This window comes from Pseudophryne corroboree, chromosome 4 (genome assembly GCF_028390025.1).
Source record: "Pseudophryne corroboree isolate aPseCor3 chromosome 4, aPseCor3.hap2, whole genome shotgun sequence".
NCBI lineage: Eukaryota > Metazoa > Chordata > Amphibia > Anura > Myobatrachidae > Pseudophryne > Pseudophryne corroboree.
Genome location: NC_086447.1, coordinates 336,833,455 through 336,852,638, shown reverse-complemented (window position 1 = coordinate 336,852,638; position 19,184 = coordinate 336,833,455). Strand labels below are relative to the sequence as shown.

General features: G+C 45.3%; 1 protein-coding gene across 1 annotated transcript in view; it reads right to left on the bottom strand.

Annotated features, from left to right (window-relative positions):
• The window catches only part of LOC134909502 (probable cation-transporting ATPase 13A4), a 254,988-nt gene that overhangs the window by 50,548 nt on the left and 185,256 nt on the right, over positions 1–19,184 (bottom strand). The window contains exons 23-28 of the mRNA XM_063916437.1: positions 17,946–18,055; positions 16,754–16,850; positions 15,226–15,298; positions 14,925–15,099; positions 12,837–13,006; positions 2,095–2,183 (exon numbers count right to left, since the gene is read on the bottom strand). Coding sequence (XP_063772507.1) covers positions 2,095–2,183; positions 12,837–13,006; positions 14,925–15,099; positions 15,226–15,298; positions 16,754–16,850; positions 17,946–18,055 — 714 coding nt within the window. The remainder of the gene's footprint in view (positions 1–2,094; positions 2,184–12,836; positions 13,007–14,924; positions 15,100–15,225; positions 15,299–16,753; positions 16,851–17,945; positions 18,056–19,184) is intronic.

Sequence of the window (19,184 nt, the reverse complement as noted above, 5' to 3'; positions counted from 1 at the left end):
AATTTATAAAATGGTGTTTGTGCCCATTTGCCAGTGTATTTCATGCCCAAAACAGCGTTGAGCCAAGCAAAATACAAGTGGGTCACATGCAAGTGACCACTCTCTGTTGATTTAAGGGGTAAAATTTGTGGCCCAAGACTATTTAACCCTTGCAAAACTACAGCTACTTATTCAAAATGGTAAAATACGGTGTTTGTGCCCACTTTGCCAGTGTATTTCATGCCCAAAACAGTGTTGGGCCAGGCAAAATACAAGTGGGTGATATGTAAGTGACCACCCTCTGTTGATTTCAGGTGTCAAATTTGTGGCCCAAGACTAGTTAACCCTTGCAAAACTACAGCTACTTATTCAAAATGGTAAAATATGGTGTGTGTGCCCACTTTGCCAGTGTATTTCATGCCCAAAACAGTGTTGGGCCAGGCAAAATACAAGTGGGTCACATGCATGTGACCACTGTCTGTTGATTTCAGGGGTCAAATTTGTGGCCCAAGACTAGTTAACCCCTTCAAAATTACAGCTACTTATTCAAAATAATTAATTATGGTGTTTGTGCCCACTTTGCCAGTGTATTTCATGCCCAAAACAGCGTTGGGCCAGGCAAAATACAAGTGGGTGATATGTAAGTGACCACCCTCTGTTGATTTCAGGTGTCAAATTTGTGGCCCAAGACTAGTTAACCCTTGCAAAACTACAGCTACTTATTCAAAATGGCAAAATATGGTGTGTGTGCCCACTTTGCTAGTGTCTTTCATGCCCAAAACAGTGTTGGGCCAAGCAAAATACAAGTGGGTGATATGTAAGTGACCACCCTCTGTTGATTTCAGGTGTCAAATTTGTGGCCCAAGACTAGTTAACCCTTGCAAAACTAAATTTTTTGAATAAGAAGCTGGAGCTCGAATATGAAGTGAATAAGAAGCTGGCCGAATAAGAAGCTAACTTCAGCATCGTGATAGATAGATAGATAGATAGATAGATAGATAGATAGATAGATAGATAGATAGATAGATAGATAGATAGATGTAGAATCCAGATAGAAAGATAAATTTAGAAGCCCTAGAGAGAGAGAAAGAGAACAGGCATGTCCAAACTGTGGTCCTCCAGCTGTTGTGAATCTACATATCCCAGCATGCCATGCTGTAGATAGACAGAAACCCCCTAGAGAGAGATAGAGACTGTAGATAGAGACAGAGGGAAACCGAGAGAGAGAGAGAGAGAGAGAGACTGTAGATAGATCACACACAAAGCCACACTTATTCTTCCTCTGTAGGATCCCAGCTCCTGAGTGTGATCTCTGGAATCCCCTGTGTCAGGTCTCTCCCTCACACTTCGTGCTCTTGCCTCTGAGCAGCATGCCTCATTTCAGCTCAGCATTCAATTTGTGCTCAGGGAGGACTACTTGCAGTGTGGACAGCACAAATGGAGACGAGGGCCTCTAGAGGCACCCAGTAGTACTGCACTCGGCAATGGCACTGAATGATAGCTGCTCTCTGTCAGCGTGAGGCCGGCTCGTAACAGCCGTCCTCAGGTCAGAGATGCAGACAGAGTGTCTGATGGCCAGCACTGATGAGGGGGGGTTTCTGGGTACTCAGAAACCCCCCTGCATGCTCTACTGCCATTGCAGATTTCTTTCATCCTGAATTAGGCCCTATGCACAATGTTGAATAGTATTGGGATTGTCTGGAATGTAATGAATTGTCTGTTCTTTTATAAATTTGATGGGGGGGGGGGGGGGTTTCTCATATGAATCATGTTTATTTTCTTTAATCAGAAGTGACATTTTCCATGTGATTTTGCAAACCACCCTATAATATTTGGGACAGTTTGCATACTTCTAATATGTGAACATTTGGCGGTGAAATAGGGCTGATTTAAGTGCACTTTTAGCTTTAGTAACAAATCATACTTAGAAACAGAAAAAATATGCTATGTACAATACATCTCTCCTAGGATCTATTTTCTTTTATTTTTTTTATGTATTTTTTCCACTATTGTAAAATAAACTTGCCTGTGAAGTGATTATGAAGGTGTTCATTGAAATTAATATCTTATTGACAATGTTGTAATTAGGTGAGTGTGTACAATAAAATACTATACCTTTATAGCAGCGTACACAGACTCAATATCAGCAAAGAGGAGAAATACAAAGACTGCCACTTGTGCAATGATCAAAAAGGAATACAGATCTGCAAAACGAAGATGTATCATTATTTATGGAAACACATGAGTGGAGTGAATATTTCTATAATCCATTTATAATCTGTAAACTAGGAAATGCCTAATCCATGCACAAACCTATATATAATGGATTTAGTAGTTATTCATAAAGGGCCTCATTCTAAATCGGAAGCTTCTGTGTTGGCCTTAATGTTTGCCCTCAGTACCTACTTTCTGCCTTACTCTGCATAGATGAGCAGATAAATGCATTGTATCTGTCCATATTCATGCTGAATGTTGTGTTGCACACTGGTTTTCCATCTGCAGCTCCGATCATTAGTATTGGGACCTACATCCACTACAATTCACACACCACAAATGAGCATACAGTAGTAGTCGGCCTACATGCCCACGACACTACCACTAGACAGATCTTTTCTGTGCAATTACATGGCCACTGCCCATTTGCTGCACAGAAACGCCCATAAAAAAGATATAGTAATCCGTCAAGGGATGAATCACATCATCAGCTCTTTCAGTCTCCATCCGTATGTGTATGCATGGTGCAGTGCATGTGCAGTCTGCAATCACTTTGGGGGTAATTCCAAGTTGATCGCAGCAGGAATTTTGTTAGCAGTTGGGCAAAACCATGTGCACTGCAGGGGAGGCAGATATAACATGTGCAGAAAGAGTTAGATTTGGGTGGGTTATTTTGTTTCTGTGCAGGGTAAATACTGGCTGCTTTATTTTTACACTGCAAATTAGATTGCAGATTGAACACACCCCACCCAAATCTAACTCTCTCTGCACATGTTAAATCTGCCTCCCCTGCAGTGCACATGGTTTTGCCCAACTGCCAACAAAATTCCTGCTGCGATCAACTTGGAATTACCCCCTTTGTACGGCACATGCACAGTTTGCAGATATCCACAGGATCTGTCTGTATTTGGACTTGGGTCCAATTCAGAATCAGCCCCATACTAAGAATAAGGAGATTTATGGTAGACTTACCATAGTTAAATCTCTTTCTACGAGGTACACTGGGTTCCACAGGGAATACATCAAGGTGTAGAGTTGGATCTTGATCCAGAGGCACCAGCAGGCTAAAGCTTTGACTGTTTCCAGGACGCATTGCATGGCCTCCTCTATAACCCCGCCTCCGGACAGTGGAGCTCAGTTTCATTAACCAGTCCAATGAAGTAGCAGGTAAATGAGAAGGCAGATGTTAGTCACATAGAACCACATTCTCATGACAGGAGAAAGTATCAGCGGCTAATGCCATACAAACCCAAAGAAGCTAAGTGCGTCAGGGTGGGCGCCCTATGGAACCCAGTGTACCTCGCAGAAAGAGATTTAATTATCATAAGTCTACCATAAATCTCCTTTTCTGCAGCGAGGTACACTGTGTTCCACAGGGAATACATCGGAGATGTCCTAAAGCAGTTCCTCGTGGGAGGGTATGCACCGTAGCGGGTACAAGAACCCGGCATCCAAGGGAAGCATCCTGGGAGGCAGATGTATCATAGGCATAAAACCTAATGAACGTGTTCACTGAGGACCACGTATCCGCATTGCACAATTGTTCATCGGACGCGCCTCGGCGGACCGCCCAAAAAGATCCAACAGACTGAGTAGAATGGGCTTTGATAGCAGCAGGAGCTGGAAGACCAGCCTGTGCATAATCACCATTCTAATCAATCTGGCCAAGGTTTGCTTATTCGCCGGCCACGTTTGTGAAAACCAAAAAGTACAAAAAGGGTATCGGACTTCCTTAGAGAGGCACTCCTCTCCACGTAAATACGGAAAGCCCGTACCACATCCAAAGATCACTCTTTGGAGGACAAACCAGAAGAGATAAAAGCTGGAACCACGATCTCTTGGTTAAGGTGAAAAGAAGACAGCACCTTAGGCAAATAACCAGGGCGAGTTTGAAGAACTGCCTGGTCACAGTGAAATATCAGAAAGGGCGGACGACAGGACAAAGCTCCTAAGTCCGACACCCTCCTAGCAGAGGCAATAGCCAGCAGAAACACGACCTTAACTGTAAGATATTTAAGAGCTTCAAATGGAGACTCTTGTAGAGCATTCAAGACAACAGACAGATCCCATGGAGCCACAGGAGGGACATAGGGAGGCTGAATCCGTAAAACCCCTTGAGTGAAAGTATGAACATCAGGAATAGACGCAATCTTCCTCTGAAACCACACCGACAAGGCAGAAATATGAACCTTGAGGGAAGCCAGACGAAGACCTAAGTCTAGGCCTTGTTGCAGAAAAGCCAAAAGTCTGGAAGTTCTGAAACTGTATGCATCATAATTCTTAGCAGCACACCAGGTGAAGTAAGAATTCCAGACCCTGTAATAAATCCGTGCAAAAGCCGGTTTGCAGGCCTTCAACATAGTTTGGATAACCACCAATCCTTTGGCCCTCAGGAGTGAAGCTTCAATATCCACGCCATCAAAGCCAGTCTGGCCAGGTCCGGGTTGACACAAGGGCCCTGAATGAGGAGGGCGGGCATTGAGGAAGTAGAAGAGGATGCTCGATCGATAGACCCTGCAGGTCTGAGTACCAATGCTGACTGGGCCACGCTGGAGTGACTAGAAGTAGTATTCCTCCTTCTTGCTTGAACTTCCATAGTACCCTGGGCAAGAGTGACACCACAGGGAACACGTATGGCAGCCGAAAGTTCCATGGAATTGCCAGTGCGTCCACGAACGCTGCTTGAGAATCTCTTGTCCTTGCTCCGAAGACAGGAACCTTGTGATTGTGTCGAGACGCCATCAGGTCCACATCTGGAAGACCCCACTTGTCCACAAGGAGTTGAAACACTTCTGGATGGAGGCTCCACTCTCTGGTGTGTACGTCCTGATGACTGAGAAAGTCCGCTTCCCAATTTATGAGCCCCGGAATGAACACTACCGATATGGCTGTCAGATGGCGTTCTGCCCACTGAAGAATCCGTGATACTTCCCTCATTGCCATGCAGCTTCGAGTGCCGCCTTGATGATTTATGTACACCACCGTGGTGGCGTTGTCCGACTGTACTTGAATAGGTCTGTTCTGTATCAAACGCTGGGCCAAGTTCAATGATTTGAACACCTCCCGCAATTCCAGAATGTTTAGACTCCTCCTTTGCCCACCAACCCTGAAGGGAGTGTTGCTCCAACACCGCGCCCCAACCCCTCAGACTGGCATCCGTCATCAGAAGGACCCAGTTGTAGATCCAGAAGGGACGACCCCTGCTCAATCGTTGGTCCTGAAGCCACCAGCTTAGTGACAGACGGACCTCCGGAGATAATGAGATCATATGAGGAAGGCCGTCCCACTTGGCAAGAATCAGCCTCTGGAGAGGGCGGGAATGGAATTGAGCGTACTCCACCATGTCGAAAGCTGACACCATGAGAACTAGCACTTGCATTGCCGCATGTATCGACACTTGCAGACGAGATACGAAGCATCGAATCCTGTCCTGAAGCTTCAGGACTTTCTCTTGAGACAAGAACAACCATTGGTTGAATGTCCAACAACGCTCCCAGGTGCACCATGCTCTGAGCAGGGACCAGGGAGGAGTTCTTCCAGTTGATGAGCCACCTGTGGGCTTGCAAGAACCGGATAGTCAAATCTATATGATGTAGGAGAATCTCTGGGGAATTTGCCAGGATCAACAAGTCGTCCAAGTACGGTAGGATCCTGACCCCTTGAGGGCGGAGTACAGCCATCATTACCGCCATAACCTTGGTGAAGACTCGTGGAGCCGTGGTCAAACCAAAAGGTAATGCCCGAAACTGGTAATGGAGGTTGCCAACCACAAACCTCAGGTACTGCTGATGCGACACTGCAATGGGAATATGCAGGTAAGCATCCTGTATGTCCAGTGAGACCATATACTGTAGTCCCCAGGATCTAAGGCCAGAACAATAGAGCGAAGAGTTTCCATACAAAACTTGGAGACCTTCACAAACTTGTTCAAGGACTTGAAATTGAGAATGGGCCGGGAAGACCCATTTGGTTTTGGGACTAGGAACAGTAGTGAATAGAACCCCTTGCCTCTCTGAGCCAGAGGCACCTGTACTACCACTCCTGTGTCCAGGAGGGATTGCACCACCGAATGAAGAGTCTTTGCCTTCACCTGATCCGAAGGGACGTCTGTCAGGCAAAATCGATGAGGGGGACGATTCTTAAAGGATGCAGCGTAACCTTGAGTGACAACTTCCCGTACCCAGGCATCGGAAGTGGTCTTCAACCATTCCTGGGTAAACCCTAGAAGTCGGCCCCCACCCTGGGATACCCCAGAGGGAGGCCCGCCCTGTCATGCGGCAGGCTTGTCAGTTTTGGAAGCAGGCTGACGGGCAGCCTAGGCTCGTTTGGGTTTGGGCTTACTGGGTTTGGAAGTGCGAACCTGTTTTGGGTACGCCTGACCTTTTGCTATCCCTAAAGGACAAAAGGAGCAAAAGGAAGTACTCTTAGCCTTCAGCACTGAAGGAGCCACACTAGGAAGACATGCTGTTTTAGCAGACACTAAGTCAGCCACTATCTTGTCAAGGTTTTCTCCGAAAAGAATGTCTCCTTTGAAGGGGAGTACCTCCAAGGTTTTCTTAGAGTCCATGTCCACAGACCAGGATCATAACCAGAGAATTCGGCGAGCCAAAATGGACGTAGTAGAAGCCTTGGCCGCCAGAATACCGGCCTCAGAAGCCGCCTCTTTAATGTAATGAGACGCTTTAACAATATACGACAGGCATTGTCTAGCATGAGCACAAGCATTGGAAGGCAACTCTGTCTCCAGCTCCTGAGCCCACGCTTCAACAGCTTCTGCAGCCCATGTTGCTGCAATAGTGGGCCCATGCACCGCACCATTTAGGGTGTAGATTGCCTTCAAACAACCCTCCACACGCTTGTCCGTCGGCTCTCTCAAGGACGTGACAGTAGTTACAGGCAGAGCAGAGGATACTACCAGCCGCGCCACTTGCGAATCCACTGGCAGGGGTGTTTCCCAATTTTTACTAAGCGCCGCAGCGAGGGGTTATCGAGCCAGCATCTTCTTGTGAGGCGTGAACTTCTTTCTTGGACTCCTGACGTATGTCAACTAAATGGTCAGAGTGAGGTAAAACTTGTTTAACCACCTTCTGACGTTTAAACCTGTCTGGTTTCTTAGGGGCAGTGTCAGGCTCCTGTTCATCGTCAACCTGAAGAATGAGCCTGAAAGCCTCTAACAGCTCAGGAACATCCACTAGCGAAACAACTTCCTCATCAGGATCCGAATCTGTGGGGTCCGTATAAGCGCCATTCTCATCAGACGAGGTGTCTGGGATGTGGGTGGATTGTGAGGAAGTAATTGCCCACTTAGAGGAACCCTTGGTCTTAGGCGGGCGAGGGTTAGACTTTTGAGTAGTCAGTGATTGGTTCAATTGCTGTAACTGATTGGACAGTTGATCTGCCCATGGCGGATTAACCGCGGGGACCATAAGCGGTTGTCTAGTAACCAGCGTATTCAATAGCGTGGAGAAGGTAGCCCAAGGTGGGTCATTTTGCACCCCTGTTGCTACAGTCCCACTGGGGGGCACGGAACCCCCAGAACCTGAACCCTCAGCAGTTATGTTATCCTCAAATGTGTCTTCAGTGTCAACACCACGCAGTGTGGGATCAGCCACAGCTCCGTTGCCCTTTGTAGCTGACATAATCAAAAGCACAATGCAAGGCAACACAGTACAATATCAGCTGCACAACACCTGACAAGAACCCTCTGTGCAGTGTATCAGCACAAACAGGGAATTCAAGAGGTATATGGTGACTAAAAATCACAGAGAAAAATACACACTGAGTATATCCTGTGAACTGCCTATATTATGATAAACCTCATGTTATAGAATATAGGGATAGCAATCTGAGTGAGAGACATGAAATGGAGTTCACACAGCAGCTACTGTATATGCACACACACCATACTTGCCTACCTGACCCTCTCCATGATGGAGAAAATGCTCTGTTCCTGGACTTTTCTGGTAATGTATGATTGCCATCACCTGTGGTGAGCTAGTTAATTGATAAGAAAGGTGCTTCACCACAGGTGATGGCAATCATACATTACCAGGAAAGTCCAGGAACAGAGCATTTTCTCCCTCATGGAGAGGGTCAGGTAGGCAAGTATGACATACACAGAGTCACAGTTTGATCAATGCAGAAATTATGACATGCAATAAAACTGCACTGGACTAGCAATACAGAGTAGTACTATGTATAGCCATACTTGCCTACCTGACCCTCTCCATGAGGGAGAAAATGCTCTGTTCCTGGACTTTCCTGGTAATGTATGATTGCCATCACCTGTGGTGAAACACCTTTCTTATCAATTAACTAGCTCATCACAGGTGATGGCAATCATACATTACCAGGAAAGTCCAGGAACAGAGCATTTTCTCCCTCATGGGGAGGGTCAGGTAGGCAAGTATGTGTATAGCTATACAGTACACTGAATAGATATAACAATGCACAGTAAAGACTGGATGTATATCAATCACAGGGTACTTGTACTAAATAATAACCCTGACTAAATGCACTTTTTCTTAACTAACACTGTCAGCAGACATGTAGAATACTTAAGTGTAACTGTAAAATGCACAGCGCTGACAGGCAGGCGGCTTTACAGAGGAGGATTTGCCCAAACAGTCCCAGGATCAGCTCTGCTTGCTATATTGGCTCCCAAATGCTGACAGGGAGTGAGGGAGAGAGAGAGATGCAGCTCCAGGGCGGGAACATTTACTCTAAATGGCGCCCTGGGGCTGGGGGAAGGGCTACAGGTCAAAGCCTTATCCCCCTGCTGGACTTCACCACCGGGTACTGGGGCCATAGTAAAATGGTTTTATAAAAGAAAACCGACCTGTGCCCATGCCCTGGTGGTCTAGTGGGGTTCCTGTACTACCCAGTGGCGTAACTACTGCTCCCGCAGTCCTCGCGGTGGCTTGGGGGCGAGGGGCAGCGGGGGCGCCACTGATTTACAGCAGACTGACATGCGGACGAGCGTCCGCATGTCAGTCTGCAGTCTCCTTCCCTCCACCGCTTTTTGGAGGGACACGGAGGGCACACAGCGCGCCTCCCTGTGTCCCTCCTGCTGCATCATCTCCGGCGGCTGCGGGTCTAATAGGGGGAAGTGCCGTCCGTGAGCTCTAATTGGCTCACGAACCGGCACTTCCCCCTATTAGACCCGCGGCCGCCGGAGATGATGCAGCAGGAGGGACACAGGAGAGACGAACTGTGCCCTCCGTGTCCCTCCAAAAAGCGACGGCGGGGGGTAAATATCTGGCACTGGGGGCATATATGGCACGGGGGGGAGGGAAGAATATCTGGCACTGGGGCATTTCTGGCACTGGGGGGAATATCTGGCACTGGGGGCATATCTGGCACTGGGGGTGGGGTATCTGGCACTGGGGCATATATGGCACTGGGGGGGTAATATCTGGCACTGGGGGCATATATGGCACTGGGTGGGGGATATCAGGCACTGGGGGCATATATGGCACGGGGGGCATATATGGCACTGGGGGCATATATGGCACTGGGGGGGATATCTGGCACTGGGGCATATATGGCACTGGGGGGAATATCTGGCACTGGGGGGGGATATCTGGCACTGGGGCATATATGGCACTGGGGGGAATATCTGGCACTGGGGGGAATATCTGGCACTGGGGGGGGGATATCTGGCACTGGGGCATATATGGCACTGGGGGGGAATATCTGGCACTGGGGGCATATATGGCACTGGGGGGGAATATCTGGCACTGGGGGCATATATGGCACTGGGGGGAATATCTGGCACTGGGGGGGAATATCTGGCACTGGGGGGGAATATCTGGCACTGGGGGCATATATGGCACGGGGGGAATATCTGGCACTGGGGGGGAATATCTGGCACTGGGGGCATATATGGCACTGGGGGCATATTTGGCACTGGGGGGGAATATATGGCACTGGGGGCATATCTGGCACTGGGGGCATATGTGGCACTGGGGGCATATGTGGCACTGGGGGGGTATATGTGTACCTGGCACATGGGGACGACAACTATATTTGGCACTGGGGCATGTAAGTACCTGGCACCGTGGGGGAATATCTGGCACTGGGGACATATGTGGCACTGGGAGCACAGCCCTAGCAACAAGGACTACCTCCTAGCAATGAGCATGACACCCAGTGCATGAAACACCTGGCAACGAGCATGACACCCAGTGCATGAAACCCCTGGCAACGAGCATGACACCCAGTGCATGAAACCCCTGGCAACGAGCATGACACCCTGAGCATGAAAACCCCTGGCACCGTGCATGGAACCAAGAGCATGAAACCCCTGGCAACGAGCATGACACCCAGTGCATGAAACCCCTGACAACGAGCAGGTAATTGAAAAGTAATTAGAAGCCTTACTGTAGGACTTAATGTGTAATGGGCATTACGGTGTGTGGCATAATGTATCACGGACATTGCGGTGTGTGTCATAATGTGTCACAGGCATTACGGTGTATGGTATACTATATCGCGGGCATTGTGATATGTGGTATAATGTCCCAGGGTCATTGCAGTGTGTGGCATAATGTATCACGGACATTGCGGTGTGTGTCATAATGTGTCAGGCATTACGGTGTGTGGTATACTATATCACGGGCATTGTGGTATGTGGTATAATGTCTCAGGGTCATTGCGATGTGTGGCATAGGGTAAAACGGGCAGGGCATTGCGGTATGTGTCACAGGCATTACGGTGTATGGTATACTATATCACGGGCATTGTGGTATAATGTCTCAAGGTCATTGCAGTGTGTGGCATAATGTGTCACAGGCATTGTATGTGCTATAATGTATCGGGCATTGCAGTGCGTGGCATAATGTATCACGGACATTGCGGTGTGTGTCATAATGTGTCACAGACATTGTATGTGCTATAATGTATCAGGGGCATTGCAGTGTGTAGCATAATGTATAACGGGCATTGCGATTCCTGTCATAATGTGTCACAGGCATTACGGTGTGTGGCATAATGTGTCACAGACATTACGGTGTGTGGCATAATGTGTCGGGGGCATTACAGTGTGTGCATATTGTGTCGTGCATTATTGTGTGCGGCATAATGTCTAAGGGCCATTGCAGTATGTGGCATAATGTATACTGGGCATTACTATAAGGAGGAAAAATGACAAATAATGTAAGGGGCATGAATCAGGATTATTTTTCTTTCCTGTGGTGGCCAACGTATGGGCGTGCAGGTTGCAAAACTGGGGTATAAGGTAGTCTTTTCCTGCAATGCCACGCCCCTTTATGCGAAACCACGCCCACTCCAACAAAACCACACCCCTTTTTTGGCGCGCGCATATTTAGCCCTTTCTTGCTCCCAATTATGGAGCATGATGGGGGGGGGGCGCCGAAGAATTTTTTGGCTTGGGGGAGAAAAATTTCTAGTTACGCCACTGGTACTACCACAGTGTCCACGCCAGCCTCCCACCGGCCGCACGGGATTGCGATTAACAGCAGATCCCATTGAGGGGACCCCTTACCTCCTTTCTGTAGTGTGGCCACGCGATCCGGGAGAGCAGCGGTCGTGTGTGTGACTAACAATGAAGAAAACAGGCGACTCCGCTGTAGGTACCCGGCAACCAGGGCGCGGGAGTGTACAGCGCCGCTTGGGGAAGTGATGGAGCTGCAGCAGGAGATGTCTGACTGACATCTAACACAGTCAGTGTCTCTGCTGCAGCCCTTGAAGTCTTCAAAATACTTTAAAAGCTTCTTTCAGGGCTGCTGGAGCAGCCCCCCTGTTAAGTGCCTGCTTACTGCATGGCACCAACTACAAAACTGAGCTCCTGTGCACGGAGGCAGGGTTATAGAGGAGGCGGCGCTAGGCATTCTTGGAACAGTCAAAGCTTTGAGCCTGTTGGTGCCTCGGATCAAGATCCTACTCTACACCCCAATGTCATTCCCTGTGGAGCCCAGTGTACCCTGCAGCAGAAATATACAGATACAAATATACAGATGAGTAAAAAATATGCAGCACATGTGTACTCTGCATTTTGACTCAAGCCACTCTGCTCACATGTGTAACGTCATGTGTATCTCTCAGAAGAAGGAGGGACAAGTGCTTATGTGTGACTCCTATGCTTGCCTGCTTTTTAGTGATACCCTCCAGGAGTTAGAGGTCCAGGTGTGAGTAGTGGGGGCATGTTGATTACCAGCATTACACATTCGAGGGTAGCCATGATGATGTGATTTACAGCAAATATCATCATTATGTCCTGATCTACTTTACTGGAGAAGTGGAAGGGACACTGGAGGGGATGTGGTTAAAGTGCCAGCTGTCAGGAATCCGGTGTTTGAGATACCGATGCCGGAATCCCAACATGACACCCATAGAGGGAGAGTACAACCTGTGGTGAGTGCAGCAAGCAACCGTGCCCACAAGGGGCTTTCTAGTACTCACACCACTGCCGGCATACTAGCGGCTGGGATGCCACTGTCGGTATCTAGACAGTCAGCATCCCGGCCATCGGTAAAGCGTATGTATTCCCCACAAGCATGTGGTTTTTGTATTGACATATATACAACATAACCTTCATTTTTAAAATGTTACTAAAAAGCAAAAGTATCTTGTCAGTGATTCACACATGAATGTTTCACTTTCTCATTTTACATGCTACTTACAGTTGGTATACAAGCGCTGCCTGAATGGTCTGCCTTTGGAGAACACAAATTCTATAATAATTAGGTTGAAGCCTGTGAGAGGAAACATTGTAGTGGTATAATAATTCTCTGAAAATCCATGTTCCCTTATTGTAACATTTTCTGTGCTGAGGTTTAAGGGAAGACATGCACTGTGGATCAAGGAAACAAAGAGTTACACAACTGCTCGAGGAGTTCATGTTGTTTCAGGAATAAGTCTTATTTGTATTCATTTGTTATTGTGACAGCATTGTCATGCAATACTTCTTTTGGGATGATAACTTTATATAGATAAACAAACACAGAGGGGGGCGGGGGGTGTTCGAGTTGCCCAGAATTCACCCCGCCCCACAGCCTGGCCAGCGGCCACTACATGCAGTACACAGATAGGAAAGAACCTGCTGCACATGCCCAGTAGCAGATTTTCCTACCAAGTCTGTTGTTTGTGTCTGTGGGGAGCTCAATCATTTCCCCAGAGAGAGCATATGGTTAGTGGCTTACCGTATGCATTGGGACTGCATACTTGTGTGTGTCTGTGGGGAGCTCAATCATTTCCCCAGAGAGAGCATATGGTTAGTGGCTTACCGTATGCATTGGGACTGCATATGTCTGACTTACTGTATTACATAAACTGCACTATGTTTAGGGCAGACTATAACTTGTTCCTTGCTAATTATGAATCCTTCATGGACTGATGATAATCGCTCTATAATCAAACATTTGGAAACCCCCCTTCTTTCAGAAATCCTGTGTTTGCCGCTGCTTTGTGTTAGTAAAAGAACAGCAAAGATCATCTGCTAATAACGCAATACGCAGACTGTTTGCACCGACTTATCTGCCTAATGCACTGTGCAGCACTTCTCAACCTGTGGCCCTTGGTGTATTGCGCACGATAAAAGATCAAATAAATGTCAGCCAATATCCCTCATGCTCCACTGGATACTGCGTTGGCTCATGCAGTGACTAGCTACAAATGTAAGGAGTGGAGCATTGGCACAACAAAACCCACAGCTGCCATGTGGGGGCAGACCCCACAGCATGGTCATAACTAGGTCAGAGTAGGCTTTCCAAAATAGGACCCATGTACCCCCTGGCAGACATCTCAGCACCATGACATCTGTCATGGAGAGAAGCTGGGAGCAGGCAGACATTGGCTCAGTAGAAAAGGAGACTAAGAAGAAATGAAGAGGAAAGGAGCCCTAAAGTAAGTAAACTACAATGGTTTAAAGAGAACAGGGGGTGGGGGTATTTGGTATGTAAAGAACTACTGGTAGTGTGTGCTTTGGGTACAGACAGGTTCATTTACATGTATTTCTATAGCTTTCAGACTTTGTGTCACGTGTGTGCATGTCACTCTTCAGTGGGTCACTGGAGAAAACAAAATTGAGAACCACTGCTTAGTGAATCATACAAGTCATCCCCACCCCCCATCCACCAGTGTGAAAACAGTTCCCATGCAAAGAAAATGTGTGACCATGTAAGGGATTACACTTGTAAGCCCACATTCCTCATTAATGTGGCCATTTTTCTCCTAATGTACAGTACTATTAGTCCAAACCTCATGCATGCCTTACATCATTGCATATACATGACATTGAGACTGTATGTGTTCTATGTGTTTCATTAGTAACTTTTAAAACCCATTGACAGTGGGGATGCCCAGTTACAGACACCTCCAAGTAAGTGTGAACATGAACTCATTTTTGATGTAGGTTGGATCAATTGCAACCCACAGCAATAGATCACAGTCCAACATACACATTATCTAGCTTCTGATGCTTCTAAAATTGATCTAGAAATTGATCTTGTTGTAGAACACAGTAAAAGCAACACGTGAGCTAAACCATTTGTGCTAAAATAAGGGAATGGCCTCCCATAACTGCATTGGTGCTGCAAGCCTCCAAGTTATCAGCTTTGAGAAAAGCCTTACAGTATATAAGCAATGCAGGGATCTGTATGCTATGCAAAGAAATTTAGTCTGCTGTCCTGAAACCAGACATGCTTCAGTAAATGCCATAAATGCTCATCAGATGAAAAATAAGGGAATTCTACAGTGGACATAGCTCTTACCTGAACACGTCGGTTTCACTGAACCATGGCTGCTGCTGAAGCAAGAAGAAAGCAGTAAACTGGACTACCATGGTGAAAATTAAATGCATCAGAATTGAGAGTAACAAAGGAGGAGAGAAAAGATGTGCTGATGGTCGGTGCCGAGCAAGCTTCGGTGCAGGGGCATTCAGACTCACTAGAGGAAGAACAGAGCAGAAACATTGCTGCAGATCACTTGTGCTATCAGTCTGTTCTCTGCTCTAGTTCTCTGGATCTGGACAAAAATAACAAGACACTAATAGAAAAGAAAAAGGATACTTACTAGTTAAGGTGACTGAAAAGCTTATAGCCAAATCTTGCACGATGTACTGATAGCTTCCAAGAAGGGTTTGTTTCTGAAAGAAGGAAATTACAAGTGAGATTATGTACTGTATGTATGAATACAATTTAAAGATCAAGCACTTTAGACTTAAGGGGCCTACACACTGGGCAATGTTTTGAAAGCTATGAACGATATCATACATAATTGAATGATAAATTGTTAATATCTTGCAGTGTGGATGCATCAACGATGCCCGCAATCATTCATTGTTGATCGATCATCATTGATACATGCCAGTCGATTTGGATATAGATGTATGTACTCTCATGTCGTCAAAATTGATCATCAATATCGTCCAGTGTGTAGGTAAAATCAACCATCAATAATATCGTTGGACAATAATATCAATTGTCGAAAACATCGCCCAGTGTGTAGTCCCCTTTAGTTATATGCATTATAATAAATGACTGTACGTGCACAAAATTCTGTCCATGATTCTGTCAGATTACATGTAATACCCAAACATATCAGGCAATGGAGGGCTAACAAGGTTTGGCCTGTCACTGTGTAGCTATAAAAACAAAATATAGTTACTGCGTTGATATAAAAATAATAGTTTTGCCATGGTAGAATGAGCATCAGGACACATTTATATTTTAAACACTTAGGGGGATAAAAGCAGTGATAAAAGCGGAGAACTGAGCCAGTGGAGAAGTTGCTCATGGCAACCAATCAGCTGCTCTGTATAGTTTTACAGTATGCGAATTATAAATGTTACGTCAATGCTGATTGGTTGCCATGGGCAACTTCTCCACTGGCTCACTTCTCCACTTTTATCACTGCTCAGGTGAAAATTAATATGTCAATTTCATATTTAATACACAATGGGCTAAAGGCCTAATTCATACCTGATTACTATAGCGTGAAATTGCAAGGCGGACAATTATTGGACGACTGTGCATGCATACGGATCGTAATGGGCAGGTGCGAGGTCAAACTGCGTTTTTCAATTTATTGCTAGGTGAATGCAGATTGATTGACCGGAAGCAGACGTTTGGGGGTAGTAACTGGCCATTTTCTAAACATAAGCATGTACAGCAGCTCTATTGCCAATGGTTTATATTCCAATCTATCAACCTATGAATTCACATTAGTTCTCAAGTAAAAGTCAACCCTTCTAAATGGCTCATGCATCTTCATCTTGACGCATTCTCCTTTTACAATGGCTTTTATACAATGTACATTTTAATTACTGATGTAAACCAGGTTAATAATTGCAAATATGTGCTAATGTAGTTATGCGCTGCAGTTAATTATTTAATGCAGACAATAAATGAAGCAGTAAAATAAGTGAAGCCCAGAGAACACAATTCCAAGCACAATATAATAAGCAGGTGAAAGTATTTTAGCTATGAGAAACTTTTCATCTTAGTAACATTGAAATAAATAATACTTTCTTTTTGTTGTGCTTAACAAACATCAACATCATTGGATGGTACTTCTATGGAGGGTAGAATGATAGCCATACCCAAAAAAGAAGAAAAGTGGTAGGTACTGCAATCATGGAGTGCATCGTCAAGAATTTAAAGAGGGAGAATGATGTAACAAGCGTATTCCGACCTTCCCTGCCAGAGAAAACAACAGGTTGGTTAATAGTCATATACAGTATATTTAGCGTCATATAATTCACTACAAAGATGGATAAAACCAGAGCTGGCCCTGACCACTTCGAAGCCCTAGGTATGATTTTAGCTGGTGCCACTTAAATTGCAGCTAATTCTACCACCAAGAATTGTATTTCTACTGCTGATGCCACCTGGAGCAATGGCCCCTAGAGATAGTCTATTTGGCCTATGCCCAGGGATTACTCTGGGTACTACTGTGCACATAGAGAAATATCCACATTTAATTTTGTTAATGCAATGCAGATGCAATTAGTATTCATACCCAAAGGGCCTTATTCAGGTTTGTTAGTAAACCAAAAAAGTTAGCAATTGGGCAAAACCATGTGCAGTGCAGGTGGGACAGATGTAACATGTGCAGAGAGAGTTAGATTTGGTTGGGGGGTGTTCAAACTGAAATCTAAATTGCAGTGTAGATTAAGCAGCCAGTATTTACCCTGCACAGAAACAATATAACTCACCCAAATTTAACTCTCTCTGCACATGTTACATCTGCTCCACTTGCAGGACAACATGATTTTGCCCAATTGCTAAATTTTATGGTTTACTAACAAACCTGAATAACACCTAAAGTATGCTGATGTATACCCAGACAAATCATGATGAGAAGCAAGTTGGTGTTTTTGCATTCACACACAATACAGCTTTATTTTCACAGTTAGATTTAATGCTTTGTTTATTTTTTGGCAGTTTTGCAATGGGAATTATTATTTTTTGAATGCATTACATGTTTTGTATCTACCTGCAAAATCACATTATGATAACTCCTTAGAGTTAAAATAAGATGCACCCTCTCCAAAATCCAAATATGTCCACACAGTTTAAATGTAAATGAGACCCCCTTTGTCAAGACTTCAATGAAACAGTGGTTATAGACGGTGATTTACACAATACAGTATAATACATTGAGATGTTCTTGCTTAGTTTTAGTATCTTTTAGACAGTAATACTTTATTTTTATATATTTCAAGTCAAAAACAGTTCCCAACATTTTATGTTGTATACCTGTTGCAGATGAAGGGCAGAAGGACAACTTACTTGATGAGCTTTGGAACACATGTAATATTAGGAATATTTGAAGTGAAAGGAGATGCAACAGATGCTTCTAACTCTGACAAAGAAATTCCAGCATGTGCCATTTTAAGTGCCTTTAAAAAAAAATGAATAAAGTTTTATGAGTTTGAATAAACAAAATTATTCTGTATCCATATAATTCCATACATACATGCCAGTGGCGTAAGTTCGTCCCAGTTGCCAGGTGGTAAGATAAATATTGGTGCCCCCCTATTTCCTATATCAAGATAAATATATGTCACACATTTCTTAGCAGTCATACCCAGGATTAGAACCCATGACCTGTTACACTAAAAGCAGATACTGTACTGATGGAGCAATTTGCTCCTGTAGAGGAAGTATGAGCATGCTAATTATATGAAGTTAAGTGTAATTGTCAGAGAAGTATCTTCATATAGTTAAAATTCTCATATTTCCTATACAGGAGCAAACAGCTTCATCAGTAAGGTGTCTGCTTCCAGTGTAATAGGTTGTGGTTTCTAATCCTGGGTGTGACACTTGTAAAATGTGAATAATAAAGAGGGTGTGATTTGTAAGGTGCAGGGACCAGTGAGGAAGTCGGCCACTGAAAAGACAGCGGCAGCTATCAATTAACTTAGAGAGAGTGGGATGTACCAGCGCACTGGCTAATAAGTGATTCGTCAAGCTGCTGCAAATAAGGGTGACCAACCTATAAATCCAAGTATACAGAAAATTTGTAGTGCCCAGGAACCTCAGAATGTTGTATGGGAACCTTATGAATGAAAATGAGTAACGTATAATAAAAGTACAAATTCTTTATTTTTACCACAATGGTATATGCAAATCAAAATATCAGTCAGCACACACTACAATGTGCATTGAATGTGCTGGTTAAATCACTGTCTCTAGTGCAGCGGTAAATCAAATTACCAGCAGATATTTGGGATGCCTTATTACTAAGTAGGATTATGAGTGCAAAGCGTAACTGATAATTTACTGTATGATTGAAATATCAGAATAAAGTCACAATTGGTTGTCTGCAGCAGCAGTGGCATCACAAGCCTGGTGAGGGGGGTGTGGCCCGCACCCGGGTGTGACGCCTAGAAGGGGTGACACCACACTATGGGCTCCTTCGCAGTGACAGGAGCCGAGCGCTGCAGTGTGAAAGTCTGCTACAGCACTCGGCTCCTGTCATAGAAGAGGAGCCGACAGTGCTGGTGACAGTCTCCGGGGGCAGCTCAG